Source organism: Myzus persicae, unplaced genomic scaffold, assembly GCF_001856785.1.
Source record: "Myzus persicae strain clone G006 unplaced genomic scaffold, MPER_G0061.0, whole genome shotgun sequence".
Classification (NCBI taxonomy): domain Eukaryota; kingdom Metazoa; phylum Arthropoda; class Insecta; order Hemiptera; family Aphididae; genus Myzus; species Myzus persicae.
The window spans coordinates 436808-460937 of record NW_019104466.1 but is presented as its reverse complement, the minus strand read 5'-3'; the positions used below and the strand labels follow the sequence as shown (position 1 = coordinate 460937).

The window sequence follows — 24130 nt, the reverse complement described above, 5'->3', positions numbered from 1 at the left end:
GGATGCTGTTAAATTTGAATTCAATGATTTAAATCATTGTACATAAAAAACAATTCTGACCAAAGGGGGTCTATCAGCCTATAATATTACTTTGTATATTTGATGATATTATTATGATTAGAGTAATTTATTTTACTATTAAGCATTAGTACTAAGGTAGATTAAATTCATTTTTGCCAAAAAAAAATACATTTGAAAAATCATTGTGTGTATAAAATATAATAATATACTCTAAAAGTTTCAAGTACCCACGAATAATATTTTTAAATTCCAACAAAATAATTTAAACCATTATTTTTGGTTATTTGAATGTAAATTTATTCACATTTTAACAAAATAATTGTTAAAAAGAACTGTGATTAAACATTTTTAGATTTTTTGGTTACAATTAATTTACTTACTGGCAACCTTGTTTTAAATTTTCAATTCTTAGGAATAAAAGTTGAATATTTTAAAAATGTTTAACGATAAAATAATTTGTAAATTCCGTCAACATTTGAACATTAAATGCTTATAATAAAATTGCGACAATGTGTTTTTAATGTTTTTCAACTCCCATTGTAATAAAATAAAAATACTCTTGAATAAAATCTTCAAGCTTTTTGACCCAACAAACAAAATTTCGTTAAATGTATGGAAAAAAAAAACTAAAATAATTAAAAATTGAAAATGTTTGTAAACAGTTAAAAAAGAGTCAGAGCATTTTTAAAAATTTTCAATCATATGGAAATGGAAATCATATAACAGTAATTTTATGCACATTTCAAATATCTACAGAAAAATCAGTTGGTACCAAGCAATTTTGTTATGAAGTAGTTTTATTGTTTATTGTGTTATCTTTATATAAAAATACAGATAAAAATATCTTATATTAACATTTAATTGGCACAAAAACATGGCAATTTTTATTTTGTTATTTTTAAACTTAATAGGAAAATCTCATACAAAACACAATTTTATCTTGTCTAATTTTATAATTGTACGATAAAGTTATTAATTTAGAAAGATGTACACATTTAACTTAACTTCAAGTTTTAAAACAATACAAATGTATAAAAATAATAATTATAGAAATAAGTCTAAATTCAGTACAAATTTAGTTATTTAACTTAAAAATTACATTTCACATGATGGATGCAAAAAAAAAAATTAATAAAACAACTAGTTTTCATGAATATTATCCCACTTGAATGGCGGTGCATACCCAATTAAATATTTAAGACATAAATATATAATACGCAAGACAAAGAATAGGACTATCCAAAAACCAATGTTGTTAAATACTAAAGTTAATGTCAACAAAAATAAAATCCAACAGATAGTAAAGTATGATGCCATCCACCGAAAACTTATTGTGGGTGGAAGAATTTTAGGTGTTCTGACACGTTTTCCAGATCCATCATTCCTAGGCTCATAGGAAAATATCTTCATTGGTTTCCTTATTAATATTTGACGCAGAATGCCCGCAAAAATAGAATTTTCTGTCGATAAACGTAGTATGTGTGTATTACACTGAAAAGTTAATCAAATTTAATCATTAATTCAAAATGTTTTTAAACGTGTTAGTACAATATGTGACATCATAATGACACACACAGAAATTAAAAGTAGACATAAAATTAAATATACATAGTAATATAGTATGTACTAGAGAGCATTAATATTAAAGAGAGTGGTCAACTAAAAATCTTAACCTCTATTCGCTAGCTGTTATCATTGATAATGGGCAAGTCTAAAATTATATATTTACCAATGTTCATACATTAATGTTGCAAATTGTTTTTACAGAACTAATATATATATTTTATGATATGTTATTATGAAAATTAATTTATGTGTTAATATTTGTTATTCAAGTGATTAGTATAATACTATATATAATATCAACATTCATATTTAGTGTAAGAGTTATCTATTATAAATTAAGACATAAAGGTATACCCTATAAAGAAATACCCACATAAAAAATCCTCTTATATCCAATATATCTTAGTTGTTTGTATGCAGAATGCATAATTGTTTTTATAAATTAACTGGTATAAATTGTAATTTAAATGTGAATTTTAACTTTTAATATATATCCTACATTATGATAAAATAAAAATAAATATTTGTTCATTGTTACACCATTTCATTTATAAAATTTGATTATAATAATTATACCTTAAAAATATGTATGTTGTCCTTTCAAAAATTGAATTGCTATTGCTACTAGTAATTTGAAATAAATATACAGTTGAGTAGTTACTCGACAACAAATATATGCTAGCTTTAATGTTTGAAATTGTAGATAATATAGTACGTTTGTAAGAATAAAATTATTATATATTTTTAAAACAAATGGGTAGATGCCAACATTTAAGTAATAATATTATGCGGGTTACAAGTAAACATATAAATAATATACTTAATCTGTTTTTTTAAATAAAAAAAAAAACAGGTATTATTTGGACGATTATGTATTTGGCTATCATACATTCATACCAGTTGGTTACTTTCTAATACATCAAAGTTTTGTACTATATACTTAACTTTTCTCATATTTAGGAAGATTTCATTCCCGTATGTGTTGTGTCCACCCATACAAATGTACAACATACCAAATTTGCATTTAGAAGAACTAATTTTGTATGGTAAGCTTTAATATTAGAATGAATTAAATATTCAAAACTTCAAGGTAAGAACTTCCTGGGTTTTTCATCTGTTTTTACAATATTTTAATTTTCAAGTGAGTCATGAGCGTTTTAAAATTCTTTATTTTACACAGGTCTATGTTTTTACTTTTTACTTCAATTATAGGTTAATTCACAAGATCTCACATTACAAAATATGTTCTGCTGAAAGCAAATTTATTATTGGTACATTTGTAATACGGAAACAACTCAAGCAAGAACAAAGTCCTCTGAATAAAAATAAAACCTTAGTTATAATCTATACATTTTAAATTTAACTAAAAACTTATAACTTAAAACTAATAACTTAATTCCAAAACATTTAACTACTTACATATAACTCAACAGTATTTCTTAAAAATTTGCTTAAATTGACAAGAAAATAGTTTTCATAGGATAAAGCTTCCAAATTATCTGGGTCAATCTCCCATTCTTTTGCATTAATTACAGGTCTACAAGATAAATTTATTGTACTCTGAAAATAAAAATTAATTAATTTCATAAACAATACAAAATATTCATTTTTTAACTTACACGTTCAAATGACTGAATAAGAGAATGACTTTTATTGAATACACTGGAAGTAGTATTATTCCCACTTACACCAGAAATAGACCACGCTGACAAATCGGCCATCACTGGCATAGTTGTAACATTAACATTCTAAAAATAAAAACAAACTAGGAATTACACAAACTTACAATATTCAAGATAATTCACAAATACAGTGTTTCTGACCACGTTTATTGAAATATTTTAATTAAAATTTGATAAATTGAAGTCATAATTATTATTACAACCGATAATGTTTATCGTTTAGTAATTATTAGGAAACATTGTTTAAAAATAACAAAATTAAGTTTTTATAAAATTAAGATGTTTATAAATATTATAGTCCAGCACGCATGCGGTCTATTAGACCATGATGCAATAGATAATGAACTTTGAACACTTCTATATTACCGAAATCAGTTCGTAAGTAGATAGAAGTTGTCTCTAATTTTAATTTATCACCTAATTAGAAAGTGTACTTATGTCAAATTACATAAAATATATTCCAAATTCTTGAAGCAATGAACAAATTTCTTAAAGCTCGGTCTTTTAGACATGTGCTCAAGGGTTATGTTAAATAATGTATGATATATTATACTCACAATAATTTGCTCCATGAACATTAATGAAGATTTAAGATTAGTCTCAATATCTTTCCATTCACTAAGAGTATAGTCTGACATTTTATTTTTTCTAGGTGTTAAAATCAATTCCAACATAGAAGAATTATTTCTTCCTATTTGGTCTTCTTGATAACGGCTCAATTCTACACCAACATGATCCAATGACTTTTGTAGTTTCAAATAAAATAGTTTATACTGAAATTAGAAAAAAAATTTATTGTTACCACAATTACTAATAACAATGAGCAATGACCTATTAACTAAGCTATAAATATGAACTAGGATCAATGATAATTCTTTATCTTAAAGAATAATTAAAAACAGATGAACATAAAACTAGCTTCAAATAGTATATGAAAAATAAAGGTTTAGAATCATATATGACATACATTATATTATGTAATATAAATGTACATAATAAAGTAATATTTTGTTAATTTGTTAGACACAAATAATTAAAACATTTTTGAAAAACTATACAACACACTAGATTTATTAATTAAATGAATGTTTTATTTAATTCAACGTATTATAATTAATTATATAAAATTAATAATAAATCAAATAATAGTAAAAAATAATTATTTACTTCAGAATTACGTCCTTCTGAAAACATTAGTTCATATTTAAACAGTGGACCTTCAGCCTCAACCAAACATTCTGACAATAGTATATTCCATTTTTTATCTTGAGGTTGATTGCTTGTATACATTTGTTCAATATCAAGTACCATTTTCAATAAATATGGGTGGGCAAAAACCTTTAACATAATAATAAAAATATTAAATACATGAATCCGTGTGTATATTATACATCCGTTTTTTTTTCAAATCAGTAATTATTAATCGTTTAATTAATGAATTACTAAAACTTATATTATTTACTTTTAGCATCCGATAAACCATAATTGAATATCTTGGTGAACACACATCTATACAAATAAATCTTTTTATAGCAAGATAAAATAATTTGGTATAACATAATAAATTCCTGATGACAAAAATTCTCCATTTATCATTCATCTCTAATTCGGTAATGGAGCATGGCCTGAACAAAAAAAAAAATGTTAAAACATTTTAATGTTTAAGTAAATGTAATTTTAATATATTGTCATTACTGTTTAGATAAATCGTCATAACGCCAAGGTTGAATATAACAAAGCCAATTCTCAAGCATAAGGCGAAATGAAAAATCCTGTGGCCAATTAACCATATAATATGATAAATATTGATAGATTTGTATACCATGACGAGCCATCAATATTCTGAAAGTGTTAATATACCATTAAATATAATATCTAATAATTACTGACATAAAAATGACCTTACAGTTTTAAATTGTCTACTGGTTGATGCTTAGCACAGTTTGAATACAAGTGTAAATGTTTTAAAAAGCATCTTATTAGCTTTGTTAAATCAATGAATGATGCCTGAAAATATAATAAAAACAAATATAGTCAAAAACTTATTAATAGTGAAATTGATTTTACAATAGATAGATACCCCCCCCCCCACTCACAAGAATATTTGTTGATAAAATATTGAATGCTAGCAGTATGAAATACTATAGTTATAAGTATTTAAAACAGAGTGGCAATGGCATTGTTTTGAATGCTATCTATCTTTTATAAAATCAATGATAATGATAGTAGTGATAATATAATTATTATTTATTACCATTAATAATGATGAATTAAAGAATAAAAACAGAATTTTTTAATACCCATAATACTATTGTACAATATTGCAAAATTTGTGTTCAGTATGTTTTAATATTAGATCTAGTATTACTACCAAAAATGATCTACATTGTAGGGCATCTTATTTGTTTTTATTTATGCTTAAATGTTTAACCTAACAGTGGTCGTGATGCTTTCTATAACACCTCATAAGGTAATACACGGTTGTGGTAATTGACTTTGAACTCAGTAAACAGGTTAGGCAGAATGGCGACAGCATTAAAGTACAGCTAAAATTCATAGTCGATTATCTTCTTTGTAATAATTAATTTCCTAATCGGTGGTTGAGTTCAAGGCCGTAGCCAGAAAAATATTAAGGGGGGATTTTGTGTATAAATATGTTATATTATATAATAAAATATAAAAATCAAGGCCGTAGCCAGAAAAGTATTTAAGGGGAGGGGGGAGGTGAGTATAAATATGTTATATTATATAATAAAATATGAAAATATAAAAACATCATTTAAATTAAATTAATCTTTATTTAAAAAATAATTAAATCTTATTTCAAAAAAAAAAAAATTGGGGAGTTCAGGGTTCAACCACGGCAACGGCCTTGATTGAGTTGGTAATATTACAACCAAATTGAAGTTAACTTTTAGTCTTGTACATTTGTTATCAATATGACACACAACCTTGATACATATAAAAGCAGCAAATATGATATACTTACATTAGTCAATACGTTACAATTTAACCATATGTCAGCAAAAAAAAATGCTACTACTTCACTACGCCATGTTGCTTCAGATGTCAATATCCAAGAAGAACTTAAAATGTTATCACTTAATAAATCATTAGAAGCAATATCTTTTTTTATGAAGTTCAGCAATTTACTAAAATAAACACAAATAATAAACTAAAATTATTTAGTTTGGTTAAATTAGAACAATATAAAAATGAAGTAACATTTGCTAAAAAAAAATAATAATTTGTTATTATATAATATTATGTTCCAAACATACCTTGTACTAGTATTTTGTTTTTGATTAGGAATTGGTGATAGAACATTGAACTGTATTTGAGGTAAAATCATAGAGGCTGAATGATCTAATGGCAAAAAATATTTTAAATACTCTAAGCACAACAATTTGTACACTGATAGTTGATTAGAATCATTATTGCCATTAGAAATATCATCAGACGTCAACTTTAACCCATATATTACAAAATGAAACATGTAGTATTCAAAAGAATCTAATATTTAAATTAAAGAATAATTTGAATAAATATAAAAAAAAAAACAATTTTATATAAAACATAAAAAAGCATATATTAACAGCTAAACCCTAACAAGTAGGTCAGGGAAGTTGGTGACTTTTGTAATTTTTTTTGAAGCATCAAGATGATACTTTTCAAACTTAAAATGTGTTTCATTCAATAACATGCAAATCACAATATTTAACTAAATATTAATCACCATTTTATCATTTTTTGGTCTACATAACTTTTAATTAGCAATTGAGAGTAAATTATTTGTCATTACTTTATTTTTATATTTTCAATATTTTTTTCAACATTTACAGGTATAAATATTACCATTAAATAGGTACTGACATAACCTGACCGGTTATTATCTCTTTTTAATATTTCAAAAAAAATAAACATTTTATCAAAATCCTGATATTTTTATCGACTTTAGTCAAACATTTATATTTAAATCAAACATCAAAAATACAATTTTTGGATGGGTAAATCATTGTGTAAAATTGGCAACTCTGACATGTATAAGAAAGTAATATCAAGATGGGCCCAATGACATTTTCTAGCCATCCTAAATATCTTAATATCACGTTTAATAATATTTTTTTTTTACATTGAATTTTGACCATATTGTTTTTAATACTTCTAACTAAAATAGTTTTATAATGAATAATTATTTGAAGAAATCAATGAAGATATTTTTTTTGTGTTGTACTTCTTCAACCTTGATTTAATTTTATCTACCTACAAAAAAAATAGTTAAAGCAACATTATAAATTGTTTTCTAGATTAAATCAAGTTCTGAAATTCAAATTTATATCAAAATCACTTATATTCATAAATTGTAATTTTTAATTTTTAGTTATAAAATCAATGAATAATTGTATTTACTTTAAGTATTTTAGTCATTTTTTTTTTATTTATTAGGGCATGCAACAGACTATTATTAACCATTACTATGTATCTTTGTAATCAATATTTTATAAAAAGGATACTCAGGTTTAATCCAATGGGTGAAATGGAATCAGCATGGTACAAAAATCGTGAACCATAATAAGATTGTCCAAATGATTTATCAATTTTTCGTCTCAGCTCAATCTTAAACAAATTTGTATCAATTAATATGTCCAGAAATGTACTAATATTTAGGTATGTAATAAATTAATAAACTTACTGGTAAATCGGAAAAATAAACATTAAATTTTAGCAAATTGTTAGACAGCAACTTGTAGCATAATTTAAAAATATGACCACCGCTAGATAAAAACTGATACACACTATCAGGTTCTCGACAAATGTATTTTTGTTCATCAGATATCTGTAAAGACAAAAAAAAATTATTAATAAATTATTATTGGGACATCTAACAAGTCAGAAGAGCAAAATATTGTCAAACTAAAAATCTAAAGATTTGATGTTTATTTTGATTCCACTAATAATTTTTGAAGAGAAGTTTTACAGAATAATTTACTAAATACTATTGTTTAATAAACACTAAATTTTTAACTTACCAAGGACAATAATTTTTATGGTTTAAACAAAATTGAATGCTATCGCTAGTGTAATAAACCCAAAAGGTGTAGTATATTATTCATTATTATTTCATAACACTTTTTAGAATATATTATTTATAATGATAAATGATAAATGAATATCATACACGAAGTATAATTTATGATAGATAAGGTATATATATGCAATGTTTGTAAAAGCCTAAATAACAGGAAACATAGATCAGAGGTAAAAACAACAAGTTGTTTTTAACTATTTGCATAATAATGCAATCTATCAATATTGGGGTGTAAAATTAGAATATATGTATTGATCACGCCACTGGACATCATTGTTAGAACCGGCATAAATACAGGTAGAGCACCTATCATTTTTTAGAAGATAGTCAGCACTCCTCGATAGCATAAAGCGCTTACGACAGTGTGCTTAATGATTTTATATTTAAATTATTATTAATAAATTGTTTTACTTTATTGTTAACAAAACAAGTCTAAGTGTTTAGTTAATTTCAATACCTATCTTTCTCAACACACATCTCAAGATTGACAACTACGTCGTTAAATAATTTAAGTGGTATAGATAACTGTGTCCTGCACAGCTCTCACCACACTAGCATTTTGAGAAATAAAAGTATGTTATTAAATGTTTCGTATAAATTGAAATATGCTGAATATTTGTACACAACCTCTATGCAAATGTTGTTTTATGTTTGTTTATTTACTCAAATGTATTCTAACAAAATAAAATAAACGCATAGATCTGTGAAACCATAACCCCTAAAAGAAATGATATCTATATGATTGATAAAAAATTGTATGAACAAATTACAGTTTTTCATTAGAAAAATTCTATTAAAGTACATTGAAACTTAATAATAAGATACTTTGACTAAATAATAATCGTTACACTTGGGTCAAAATTATTATTATTTTTTTTTAAAGTTCAATAGCAACTGAATTAATAATATGTATACCTATAAATAAAATGTGTTTATCAAAATTTAAAAAAACAAGTTACATACTCTTGTCTTGAGCTTATCTAATGCCCATCCTTTATCAGAGCCACGACCAAAAATTTCAAATATGACATCAACAAAGATATTGTACAAATCTCTTTCGTTTGCATCGTCGATGTAGCCGGTGATTACTCTGATCCGTTCAATCAGTGAATAACTGGTTTTGGTCTGGTCTATAGAAGACAACAGTGTTGAAGACAGTGCTGTAGAAAAGATATAAATGTAAGAAATGCGTTTTTGCGATAACGACTTTCGTTGCTCTTACAAGTATTTGTCACCGGTGGGTAACAGAACAGCGGAGAATGCATGATGTTGGAGACTGCAGTTAAACAACTGAACACATTCGGGTTGAACGAAGTCTGGAATCAGTTTCGTGTTCACTCAAGACGACTTACTGTCCTCAAAGGTGAAGCTCGCCAGTAATTTAAATAACTATTATTAATGATAATGACGGACGATAGGACGATCAACAAACGCAACAATTCCAACCAAACACAACTCGTAATTTTTATTTTGTAAACCGTTGGCCCAGCGTTATCGGCAGAACGCCACACTATCACTTATCAGTTATCACATAAAAACGGTCGGAAAGACGACAGTCGACTTCATACACAATACGTACACGTCCTACACCTGTGGGTTAATTCTCGAACAGCGATATCTACTACTCGTATACGATATTAAGGAATCATGGAACGAGATTTAAACTTGAATATTCTTGAATTTTGCTCGACTCACAGCCCACAGGCGATCCAAGATTTTCAAGAAAGAATTTGGAGTGTATCGGTACTTATCGGGTCAATTTTGAGCGTTCAAGATGTTACACGTGCAAATGTGCAATATACAAGCGATACGACCCGTATACGAAACGAAACGTACAACATAGCAAAAACTGTTTTGAGCGAAATAGAACCACTCAAGCTGTAGACTGAGGCACGGAGCTAAGCAAACTAAATTTTTATACTATTAAGAGAAAATTTGCTGTGCAACGTCGTTTTTTTTTCAATATCACAAATAAAAAAAAATTTATTCAAGTTTGAAATAATGCATTTTTAAACAATAAGAACTTTTCTTGTATTTGTGATATTGAAATAATAAAAACGATGTTGCACAGTAAATGTTTTCCTCTTATTAGTATAAAACTATAAAAATTCGGTTGTTTATCTTGGATTACAGCTTGAGGGGTTCTATTTCGCGCGAAACAATGTTTGGTATGTTGTACGTTTGTAATATTATTAATTTATAATATTATCAATCGTAATAAATAAATAATAATTTAATATTATTAAGTAATTAATTAATAGCTATTACAAAATTTAAAATTGAGTATTAAATAATAATCAACTCAAAAGTCTTGTACGGTGGACCGTTCCATTCTCGTATACATTAAATAATAATAGTTCAACTATTGTTTTACTTTTACTGTACCTACCTACTTGTTCTATCTATTTCAGTACTCCACTAAGCCAGTCTCCTGTGCTATTTCTATTGACTGTACCACCATCGACATAATATAATATTCACAGAACAAAAGTATGTAATATAAAATTATTATGTCATTTCTATTTCCATGGCACTTTACGCAGTACAACCACGAATTAAAATATACTAAATATAATTATAGTAAATATTATTAAATTAAAAATATTTCAATTCGTGTGTACAACTGTACAAGTCACATTAAGACGTCGTAATCGCATGTTTTGTCTCCGTTTTATTAGCGCAGTAATATATTATTAACAAAATGTTGGCATATATAATATAGTAGTTCCGATTGTCTGTTGTTGACTTAAATATTAGAGTTGGTTGACCATACTTAAAAAAATAAAAAAAAACAGAACTAAAATAGTTTCTATCATGTTTTTAAATTATTTTATACCATTTTCTTACATTTTTCATTTTTAATCGTTGTAAAAAAATGTATATGATACATAAACATACGAGTAGTTCTACAAGCCCAACGTGAAGATTTATAATATAATATATTATACGCAATACGCGTATTTCACTGATGTCGATATTCGTGGTTATTATTTTACATAAATACAATTTTACAATCACTATCACTGTCATCTTTGTGGCTGTTATTTATAAGTAATAAAAACCCAAAAATGTGTACATATATATATATATATGTTATTAAAATGGACAAAGTATATGTAGTAAAAAATAAAAAAATATGTACCATAACGTGTTAGATTAAAATTCTATTCTATACCTATATACTTACAATTTTTACTAGTACTATTATTGAAGTATTAATGTATAATACTACTATACCACCAATTTTGTTGATGTAAATTGACAAATTATTTTACATATTGGAATTTTTGTCAACATTTAAGAAACCAGACATTTTACAAATAATGTAAAAATATGACAAAATATGTAAAAACATTGAAAATAAAATATGGCTTATTTTATTACAAATCACGTGAAACGAATTTATCATTTACAACAATTAATTTATCATGTTTTAGTAAAAATATGGATTTTCCTATAAATTCCGCCCCTATAGTCATCATCGTCAACGGGGATAGATTGGGCCAAAGGGAAATGGGCCGCGTCCCTGTGTGCAAAATATAATCTCTCTCTGAGATGTTACATAGCCCTCTAATTAAGCAGGGATGCGTACTAGTTAAAGGGGCCTCTGCGTGCGCTACCGAACCCAAAGACTATAGCCGGTTGCAAACTTACAGAAATAAGATAGGTACAGTCAGTTTATTTGTTACCTATTGGTATTTAGTAGGTAATTTTTTCTCGCAGCAAGAATTGCAATTTGCAAAATAACAAACTAGAAAGCAATAGGCCAATATTAGTAATGCATATTAGTATGACGTCTATTACAGTATAATACAGAAACTGAATAATACCTAATTAATAAGTATAAAAAGCCCGGATGTTGATGACTTTTGCATCTTTTTTTGAACATGATGGACGGTGCTTTCCACGCTTAAAATGTGTTTCAATAACATACGAATGAATCTATACAACGAATTTGTTGGCATATTTTCGTTTTTAGGTACCTACCTAATTTTTGTGACTTTTAAAGTCATTTTTTTAAGTTATGGGGCATTTTTTTAACAATTGAGAGAAAATGTACGAGTTAATTATTATTTATTTGTCATCATTCTATTTTTATATTTTCCACTTATCAAATAATTTAATTTTACCTAGTATTACGAAAATTATTTTGAACGAAATCTTCTACTTTTAGAAAATATCAGTTTTGAAATTTAAATTTAAATCACTCATGTATATAAATTGTAATTTTTAATTTTGAAATTGATAGGTAATTAATTTTATGTTAAATCAATGATGAATGATGTGTTTTTATTTTAAAAATGTTATTTCAATGTGTACACGATAGTCAATAAGTAATCTAAATAATACCTCGATTTTATTTTCAGTATCTTTTCTGGTAAGTGGAGGGAAAGTGAATTCTAGTTAGTACATTTGAAAGGTCAAAATAGAAAATCAGTTGTAGTTTTGAAGTCAGTTAGAACAAAAACAAAAAAAATTAAGGCAAAGTAGAAATTTTACGTAAAAACCAATTTTTGACAAAATCTATTTTGTTTTTTTGGCAACTAAAAAAAATAATTGTAGAGACATGACATTTTCCTCAGATTCTATATTAGCAATTTCTATGCACCATACAATTTTCAAAATATTGTGACTCTTTTTTTGAGCTATTTATAGGCATAATGAAATGTCGATATTTATGAGTTTTTTTTATTATTTACTTTTCTGGTAAGAAAGTGAATCTAGTTGATGCATTCGGGAGATCAAAATTTAAAATTCCCAGTAGTTTTCAAAAGCAACAGGAAAAACAAACAAAAAATTAAGGAAAAACGGGAAATTTTACGCAAAACTATTTTTCAAAAAAATCGATTTTGGTTTTTAGTGTAATTTTAACAAAAATGACTGTTGTTACATGATTTTTTTACTGAATATTTGTGTAATCATTTTCTATACACCATACAATTTTCAAAATATTTTAATTTGTGTTGAACTATTTATAGGTAAATGACATTTTCGATTATTTGTTTTTTTTTTTAAACTATTCAATAAAAAAAATGTTGCTCGCTTAAAACACTTGTAAATGTAATACATGGTTCCTTGTAAGTTTATGTAAATGGAAATTTAAAAAAAAGTTGAGAGTAAATCCACAATAATTTGTTATGAGCTTTTAAACTTAGAATTTTGACAAAATTCGTAAAAATCACGCAGATTAGCAAATTATATTTAGTAAGATATTCATAAAAAATTTTCTATTCTAAGATTTAAAAATGTAATACAAGATTCCATACAACTTAGGTACCTAAGGTTTGAAAATTTAAAACAAGGTTCCACTTAAGCAGTTTTTTCCGCAACGAAGAAATCTAAAATCTATGTGAACACAGTTATTTTTTACTCACTTTTTGAGTTCAAATGTAGACAAAGCTGCATATTAACACAAAGAATAATATTTATCATTTGTTGTAATTCGGTTCCAAAGCAGCCCAATTTTACATAGGTATGTTTAATATTTTTCCAACATTGCTGATAATTTAAGAATAATATTAATTAAACTTACCGGCTATCATATTAATAATAAGTAAAAACAATATAAAATATCCTAAACTGACATACCGTTTCTGCTCAGAATCGGTTTTCGTATACAATGATTTGATATCATTGAATTCAAGTTTAATACCATCTATTACAGCGACCTCCTAGACATCTGACATTTAATGTACATCAGAGCGACATACACATACCCACATTTTTATTTTGATTGTGTACACGCCGATGAGCGGCTAAAAGTGTAGGTCAGCCACATTGGTACTACCTATTGGTAGGCAATGTGCGAAAATTCGATTTAGTGTATGCTTAAACCTGATCTGCTCGATTAACCAATAGCAACCAAAAATGTAAGAAAATTCTAATTTTTATTAAAAAATTAAAAGTTGAGCTGAAAATGTAATATTAATTTGACGTACAAATTGTATACCTATATATGTACACATATTGCACGGCACGGCGGCCCGAGGGTTTCCAGCTACCTGCAACCTGAACTTTTTGTCCGTCAAACTATGTGTTTGACTTGCTCTTGTATATCTTTGACTTGTAGCCTGTAGCATTGCTAGTTCTGCGACTTAAGTTTGTTTAAAATATTAAGGCGTGGTTGCTTTTAACTAGGGTGCCTTGATAATGGGGCACCCTACTTTGAACTAACACTTATGAAAAACTCACTGTGCCACTTTTCATTAATTTTCAGATTGAATCGACTGAGAAATGTGTACTAATAAATGATAAATTAACTATTTTATGTCATAGAATGGATCTGTTTTAAACTATTAGCGATAAGTGTGATGCGTTGATCAAAGGAAATAGATATTTATTTTTATATACATAGATAGATTGTATAATTTTACTCATAGCAACAATTCATATCTACACGCTGATCAAATGCATAATATTAGACGGACAAAAATGTCTGGTTGCATGTAACTAAGAAAGTTCGAAGGCCGCCGTGCAGTTAAATATGTACCTATATATAGATTATAGATGTACAATTTACACGTACAAAATTTATTTTTGCCGATTTTAACCCCTTTAAATCAAAATTTTTAAAACTTTTCTTAGTGCACTGTGAACTTAGGATAATAATCTATCCTCAAAATGTTAAGTCGTTAACTCTAATAGGTTGGCTCTGCATTGATTATGACAGGAGAACACTTACCTTTATATTTAGGTATATAGATATACATCACAATGTCAATGACTTTTTCAATACCTATTTTGTTTTAAGGAAAAATTAATTCAATCTACAACCTTTACAGTAGGTATTTACTAATACATTCATACCTTTATAGTGGGCAGTGGCCTAGCCAAGAATTTTGTATGTGAGACTATAGGGTTTTTTGTAAAGTATTATAATTTATAATATTATATATGCTAACATAAGCATAAGTACCGTCAATGAGGGGTAAGGCCGTAAGGGGCTATAGCCCCATTACCTAATCCTGGCTAGGTCACCGACTTGATTATCCGGGGTCATCTGGCTTCTATGTGTTGACCTTGTGTTTAAAATAATGTTTAGGTACGTACAATCAGGGTTTAAAGTGGAAAAAAATTCTAGAGGGGACTAATGTCTCCATATATTTTCAAGCGTTCCATATAAAATTTTAAGTATAATGTCTAAAATCCTAATTTGCTAAAGTGGACGGATTTTTAACTGGCGCCGAAGATAGGGGGACTAAGCCCTCTTGCCCCCCCCCACACTTTAACACCTATGTACAATATAATATGTATTTCAGTATTTGAGAAAAATAAATGTACATTTTATGTAAGACATAAATGTTTAAATAAAAATATGAGTACTTATATAATTTTCTTTAAATACTATTAAATATTGCATAATACAATTTTTTAAGAATAAATAATAGCATTTTTGTTTTGATTTGTATTTTTCGGACAATCGAGTTTACTGTGGTAAAATAAACAACAGTATAAACATAAATATTATTAAATAATATACTTTGTATTATAATAAGCTCATGTAATCTGACAGTCTTCATAAACGTTTTTCGTGTGCAGGTAATGAATAGGGCAGAGGACTTGTAGCATTTGCATATTTGTTTTGCACGATCACAAAAATAGCAGTCAGCACTTCAGCAGAGTAAGAAACAAATACTGCTGAAACAAAGCTGGTTTTAGTGCATACTAGCATACTTCTTCGATTTAATACGTTATGATGAATATTTTCAATATTTTTTCCGTCAACGTTTTTTATTTTATTTAAATATTTAATATACAACTAAAATAATGATGAATTTAAAATTATTTAAAATGTTGATCATATTAATATGGTTGTTGGCTGTTTCCACACGCATGTTTTTCTTAGAGACACTTCTCAAGGCTTTCCGATTAGATTTATTTCATTTATGTACAGATATTGTTCACTGCATAAGATATCGGGCCCGGGGAGGTCGTCTGCAGACATCAACATTTAAATAAAATATATTCATACAAAAAATCTTATTTTATAATGCATATTTTGTACATTTTAGAGCATATTTTGTGATTTTTTAGAGCACAAGTTTTCTACCCTGGAAATGAATAATGATTTTAAGTTAGACACAATATAATATGTACATTACAATATCACAGTAACTTACTCAATGACGAGATACACTCGACACTTCTTATGCAACTGTGCAGTTACTTACTTTCCCCATTATTTACTTTTTTCAATTTTGTAATATTTAAATAAAAAGGGTTTCTTTCAATTAAGCTACCTACATAGCCTAACTAGCCAAACCAAGTTGTTTTAATTTCTGGTTGAACGTTTATTTCTTTACAAATTTACAATGTAAAGAAATATTTATCACAATAAATTAGTTCTATCTTATTTTAAAAATTACATTCATAAAGTATAAACCCCTTACCCTATAATAATTACCCTGGGTTAACACCTGGTACATACTATATATTATATTATATAGTATTAATATATACAATATAACTTGGAAGTTTTCAGAAATGTATTATTGCCACTATTTGCCAGTATAACACAATTTATTTTGCTTTAGTATTATATTAACTTGGGAACTATCATTGACTAACTTATGAATTCCAGTTAAATCACCACCTACTGAAAAAAGATATATGATTAAAACGTTTAGTAAATTAATTAATAGTACAAAAACAACTTATTAATTGAATTATAGGTTGCTAAAATTGTATTGAATATAAACCTAACATAAATATATTACCAGAAATTCAAATGGAAATAAAGTGGAACAATAATTTATGTATTATATTATTATTTGTTACGTTGACTATTCAATTTAAAGTAGTTGTTTTATTGCAAGTTTTCAATGCTACCTTACCTTACAATAATACAATAATAAATTAAAATAGAGAAAGTAGGACAGTTATAACAAATAATATGTTCAAAAAATAAATTATCTAAATAAAACATATTAAGTCGTCATATCAATAAACAAACACTTGATATGGTGTTATAAGACTAGATTTTATTAAAATTAGTTCTATATATATATTTCTAATAGTCGTTGCTAGTTATATCAATAAAATCTCCATAAAATGCTGTAATTGAATTCAGCTTTTGATTTATAATATTCTGTTGAATTTCTACTTTTCCAAAATATCTTGCTAACCATAAACACTGAAAAATAATAACAAAAAAATATGATAATTGAAAAACTTAAACCTGTCAACTATAACCTACTTCAAATACATTTGTGGTTTTGGGCATATGAAATGCAATATTAGGAGCAATATTTTTAACCATATCAAAAATAGTAAAACCACCAAATTTATAATTCTTGCACATGGATGCAATACTAAAGCTATCATTGATCACATATTCTGGACCGCCCCATGGGGGCGACATGCATATAACATCAGCTTTTAACATTGAACAAATTTCAAAGAAATTACCAACAATAAATTCAATTTTATCAGCTACACCATATATCTCGGCATTGTTCCGTGCTAGTTTTATTTTAAACGGATCTATATCAACTGCTATAACTAAAAACAAATAATTTCTATCAAAATCTACATTATAATTTGCTTTTCAAATAAATTAATATGCAACTACCTAAATTGGATGTAAATGCTAATTGAATTATATTCCCACCAGCCCCACAAAAAGGGTCCAAGGCAATGTCATTCTTACAACGTTTCGCTATATGGTAACTTAATATTTCTGGACACACAGAATAAAAGCTTTCTGTAAAAAAACAATTTTATAAAATATAATAAGGTACAAAAAAAATTTGATAGTGTAGATACCATCGTCCAGTAGAATACCATGTTCAAATTTTGAAAATAACATATGCCTCATTGTCCAGTATCTATTGGAAAACCTTTTTCGATTACAAGGCTTATGAGCACATCTTTTTCCTCTGCGAATAGATCCAGAACTTTTTGAAGTTAATGATTGATCTTGATAATGATTCTAACAAATAGATTGATTTACAGTCAAGCTTTTTTTGGCAGTGATTCATTTGATGTGTTATATAAATATGGTAGATGCAGTTTAACATAATAATATAATGTATAACAAGAAGATAAATGTCCTACTAAAAGATACTAAGTGACCCAATATAAGACACTCTTCACATTTGAACAACTTTAATAGATAAACATAGTATTGTATTACTTATGTATTTAAAAGTTCTTACGGTATACATTTTTTTTATGTATATACTAAAGCAATAATAAATAAAAAATGTTGAAAAATTTAAGTTAAATTCTATGCATTAAAATGTAAGTATATAAAAGAATTTTTTACAAATTATAATTAGTTTAGTTAGGTAGGGCTAAGAGATGTATAAATTATAAACTACCTACGAGTGAACTAAAAATGATGAATTTTTGACAAACCTATCCGATATATAATATATATAATATTATATACATATAATCCCTGTAAAATAGTTAATTGATGTATTATGCAAAACAATAAAAGTTACAAAGCTAATATGAAATGAGATATGTAAAACATTTTTATGCATACTCTATTCTCATTAACATCCATGTAAAATATCCTTTCTGAAGACAGTGTAGAAGAAACTGACTTGTAATCACTTTCTTCGCATAAATATTTATTCGGACTATCTATTGAACTCTGAAACACAATAAATCAGAATTGAATATTTGTGTATAGTTAAATTAATTTAAGCTACATACTGCGTACAATTGTAAAAGTAAATTCAGTAAAAATACACTAACATTTGATTTTGGCGAATAATTTCTATTTTGAATACTTGCAATATTATTCTTATGATAATATATCTGTAATGGCTCCATATTATATTGTCTAGAATTCAAATTACACACTTTTAAACCTATATCTTTAAGAGCTTCATTAATTTTGTGTACTCCTTTATCGTATAATTTCCTACAATAAACAACAAAATTAGACTATCTAAATTATCATTATTTTATTTTTGAATATTCTTCAAAGTTAGTAAAATAGACGAGATTTTTTTAATTTATATTATTTTAACTGATACTTTTAAAAATGTCTAATATTCCTGTAATCATAAAGTAATTCAATCTCAACAAATTTGATTGTTCTTTACTTTTATCAAATTCACACAAAAATATTGCAATTTATTGATATAATTTAAGATTTTATACAAATAAATATCTGAACTTTTAATTAAAACATATGAAGTCAATTCATTATAGCGCTATAAAGCCTTAATATTCAATAATGTTAAAGCATAGAACCTAGACTTATTTCACTAATATTAAAAGTTTAAATACAACTATTATAATTTAAATTAAAAATAATAGTAATAAATTCCTACATAAAAGAAGTACTTACATTTTATAATAACATGGCTCGTTTTCAACAATTGTAGTGCCTAATTTGGATTTATCTGAATGTAAATCAAATTCTTCATCACTAAACTTTTCGTTTTCTATAATTTCATCATTTGAGGTATCAGGATATCTACAACAACAACACTTCAACAGTTAAAATGGTAAATATGTAATATACCTACCTATCTGTAATTAGTTTTAAAAATATGTCGTAATTATTTAAATAATTTTTTCATGTGATTCAATTAGTACAATTTTTTAGTTAATAAATATATTTTGAAAGAGCAAATATTTTGTGTTACCTGGAAAAACATTAGGTATAGCAAAGAAAAAATTTAATTAAAAATAGAAGAGTAGGTGTTTGTATTATGATTTTGAATTGGTAACATAATAGTATAGTTTGTTCATTAAACTTCAGTCCTATCCCAATTATCTTTAATACCTGCTGTCACAACATACCAATTCCTCCAAACTCTCAACTGGTGATGTTTGTAGATGTTACAACAGTTATAACCCAAAATATAACTCCCTGAATCTTCTATTTAAAACTTCCAAACTTCCCCAAGCATTGGGACCACCTTGTTCAAAAAATGGAAACTGAACTTTAGGAAAAGTGCAACAAAAATCTTTACTCTAAAATGTTATTAAGATCTAAAGCTTGTTCAAATAGATAACCAAGCAATAGGATGGAATAATAAATATGATGCCAACAAGTACCTTGGTGTGTTCTCAGAAAAAGATAAAAACTGATATGGAAAATTAATTTAAATAAAAAGCTCATCCAAGGATATAAAAGAATGAGTACAATATATTATTATCACTTGGTTAACTCTAAATCAACTCCAAATAAAATCATGAATCTTACTGTACACTAAAAAATTTGACCACTAGTCACTAATGCCTGCCCAATATGGGCAGCTCCTACCCAAATAAAATTTTAAAAATTCAAATTGTTTAAACAAATTTCTAAGAATATGCCCTACAGCTCCATGATTCATAATGAATAAGCAAGTTCATAACGAAACAGAAATATCTCTCCTCCACATCCTAATTCTAATAATTATTAATATTTCATATTATACACAAATACACTTTATTGATGTTATATATTCATATTTGGTAATGCCTAACAAGAAACTATTGCCAGATTTTTCGTGTGTTTACTAAATTTAATTGTTTTAATGAGTGTTGACACTAACCCAGTTTTACTTTATAAACACAATTACATTTTTTATCTGAAAAAAGTTTTAAGTTTACATATTACATAATTGGATATAAAAAAAAAATTTAATAGTATTCTAATACAAATTATATATTACAATATTTTTATTCAAATACTTTACAAGACTATTACATTTGTTACAATAGATTCACCTCGAGATTCACAAATGTTCACACTATGGATAGATATTGGATTATAATTATCAATAATTCTTGTTATGGTAATAAGTGCTTATTCTAGCAATATTTGAAAAATCTAAGAAATCTAAGAAATAAGAATTAGATAAATAGATTCATAAAACGTATACTTAAGTTAGTGAAAACTTAATACATACTAAAATAACAAATAATCTGATCATAATTCAATTATTTTTTTAAAATAATAAAAATCAATAAAATATGTTTTATCACTCGAATTGTATAAAAATGTATTTTTGACAATCTAACCAATATAGGAAATTCTTAAACATGGATTAACTGTCTCAACCACCCCTTAGCTGGTAAACTTACTAGTTTACATATCTAAAAGTCTGATTTCCATTTAATTCTGGTTGTACTTAAACCCCAATGATCACTCTTACGCTACATAAAATATAAATAAATATATTCAGGTAGTGTAGCCAGGTAAATATCTTTTACACAACTTATCCACAAAACTTTAGGAGTGACTTGTCGGTGGCTGGGGGCTAAGAAGCTTTGCGCCCTCCCCATAGACGATTTTTTTAAATTGTGAAGTTTTTCAAATATGATTGTGAAATCAAATGTAAAATGATTTTTTTAAATAAATTATACATATTAATGTTACATACTTAATAATATGTACTAAAATTATGTCTTTCTGAAAAAACAATTTAGCCTCTCCCCAAATTTCAAAACTTTAGATCTTGTTCAAGACCTTGTAACTAGCCACCATACTCTTATAGAGGACTGATAAATAAGGCGACTAACGCCGATCGAAATAGTTGTGCTTTCACTTACGTGAACGGAGTTGTATCAAATATCAATAATATACTGCCGCTCTCCCCCCACGGAAAAATGATCTCGCGGACCCGGTACTCACCTGATGTTGGCTACGAAGCGGCTGCACAACATGCTGATGGTCGACTGGAATTTGTCGGTCCGTCTGTACAGCACTTCGACCACTTTTTCGGAGCGCAACGAAAAACACAACGGCCCGAGGTCTAGGTAGGTGGTCATGGCGACCACTGGAGAGCTTTGACCGCCGGGGATTTCGGCGGACCACGGCGAGCGCCTATCGCCGGTTGGGTGCCACCAGTGTACCGCGACAACGGCAACGGCGGCTGGGCTAATTGCCAGGTCCGAGTGCAAACACGACTCGGGTGGGCGTCGTACGCCGGTCGCAGACTGTGGACTGTGCACCGCGGAGATCGGAGACAACCGCGAGGCCTGTCCGTCATTCGTCAGTCGGAATCAATGCGAATCGCGAGTTCGCGACGTTGCGTGCTACGACTTCGTCACGGCTAGCCGGGCGCCGAACGCGCACGCGCAGACACCCTTGCCGTTTAATGACTATTGACTACGGCCTACAGTAATGATTTTAAATAATTATATCCATGATTTCATACATAATATTATGTAAGAAGTACCTGCGCAATTACGCAAACGTGTGTGTGTGTGTGTATGTGTGTGTGTATGTGTGTGTGTATGTGTGTGTGTGTGTGTGTGTGTGTGTGTGTGTGTGAGACTGTGAGCTGCGGGACAACAACTCTCCGGCCGGGCCCGCATGTCGTGGCCCCGTGTGGCCGGAGGTGTCGTTGTGTTTTATTTTTCACTTGCCATCGATCGTCATCGCGTTTCTCGATTCGCCGTGGTCTTCTCCTGCAACCAAACAAGCGACGGCTACGAGTACCTACCAAATGTCGATGCATCCACCTCCGTGAAATTGCATAGAAAATAATCGCGCGAGAAATGCATCGAGAGCTTGTGATTTCAATATTTCATAATATATTGTATTCATTGCCCCACACTACAACAGCATATAATATAAATATATAATAATATGTTATAAACCGTCTCGTAAATTGTTATCGTAAAGGATTTATAAAACTAACTCGTTCCCCGTACCTATTATCTTCATCGTTTTTCGGAAACTAAAAATAACATTCACGGACGAATGGACTGTCTGTAGTGTGTGTAACCATGTTATAATATTTAAATAGCATATAATTTTATTGTTGTTGTTATCACTTGCGAATTACGATCCGTGCGATTTCCAAGTAGCGAATAATGCAAACGATGTTTTGGTTAATTTTATTGTTTTATTTTGTTTTATTTTATTTTATTATTATTATTATTATTTTTTTTTTTTTTATTGTACTGCATAATGCCATAATGTAATTAAAATATTAAAACACACCCAGTCATTATACAGATTAAAATTCAAAATTTAGGAGATTTAAAATAGAATACCTAACAATTATTATATTTTATAACTAATATTATACTAAAATTACTAATCTCGGTTAGGTTCTTGCCTGCCTGGTAATCACTAATTAAAATATATACTCGTGTAAAAAAGCTGTTGAGTATTGACTTCGTAAACTGTAGAATATTTGGATTTTGGCTAACTGGACCACTGGATTACTAAATATTAGTAATTTCTGCAATATGTGTTTCAGTCCAGTCCAAGTGAAAAATGTATATTAAATTTAAAAAAATTAAATTTTGACGAAATAAAAAAATGTTTTAAAATAATTGTATCATATTTAAGTTTATTATTATCATATTTAAATGATCAATACATTTTTCATTTTTTTTTTACAGCAATTCACCATGCTATTTAATTGAACGCATCAAACTATCAAAGTATACAAAGTGTAACAGAACGGGACAAATAAAAACACAAAATATTGATATTGGTTAACACAAATGGCAAAAATGATGAAGATGATATGGATGATAAATAATTTATGAAATACACTTATGTCAGGAAGTTCTCAAAATCATAATAATTTATACAAAATTCAAGTTTTTATTTTCAGTACTTATTTTAAAAATGAAAAAAAATTGTTTTACTGTGTTTATAATGCATAAGTACAAGCGTTTAGAAATCAAATATATAAAAAAAAATGTGAAAATATTGATTGGAACAAAAATCATATTATTTGTCAGAGGTCTTTCTGTTACACCTTAAGAGGATGTAATACTGGTATTTGTTGTCTCCGTCTTACCAGTGCGTAATATAGCAAAATTACGCTCGACAGAACACTAGGAGCTCCTTTAG

General features: G+C 27.6%; 2 protein-coding genes across 3 annotated transcripts; both read right to left on the bottom strand.

The window, feature by feature from the left end:
• Positions 1 to 966: 966 nt before the first annotated feature.
• LOC111042372 (sphingomyelin phosphodiesterase 4) lies at positions 967 to 9867 on the bottom strand. Its single transcript, XM_022326962.1, has 14 exons — positions 9581 to 9867; positions 9322 to 9518; positions 7963 to 8106; positions 7784 to 7886; positions 6551 to 6782; positions 6259 to 6421; positions 5176 to 5276; positions 4965 to 5111; positions 4732 to 4894; positions 4437 to 4607; positions 3827 to 4042; positions 3207 to 3335; positions 3007 to 3147; positions 967 to 1512 (listed from the first exon to the last, which is right to left on the bottom strand). Exons 1-14 carry the CDS (start codon positions 9621 to 9623, stop codon positions 1162 to 1164), a joined length of 2301 nt encoding a protein of 766 aa, XP_022182654.1. The 5' UTR covers positions 9624 to 9867; the 3' UTR covers positions 967 to 1161.
• A 5887-nt stretch (positions 9868 to 15754) lies between these two features.
• LOC111042391 (trimethylguanosine synthase-like) lies at positions 15755 to 22985 on the bottom strand. 2 transcript variants are annotated; one of them, XM_022326982.1, is made up of 8 exons: positions 21947 to 22985; positions 19667 to 19795; positions 19066 to 19234; positions 18851 to 18961; positions 18124 to 18289; positions 17930 to 18061; positions 17767 to 17859; positions 15755 to 17491 (listed from the first exon to the last, which is right to left on the bottom strand). In XM_022326982.1, the coding sequence occupies exons 1-8, from the start codon at positions 22081 to 22083 to the stop codon at positions 17391 to 17393; spliced, it is 1038 nt and encodes a 345-aa protein (XP_022182674.1). In that variant the 5' UTR covers positions 22084 to 22985; the 3' UTR covers positions 15755 to 17390. The 2 variants fall into 2 exon arrangements, with proteins under 2 accessions (XP_022182674.1, XP_022182673.1); XM_022326981.1 differs by having other exon boundaries at positions 17555 to 17859; positions 21947 to 22984.
• Positions 22986 to 24130: the final 1145 nt, after the last annotated feature.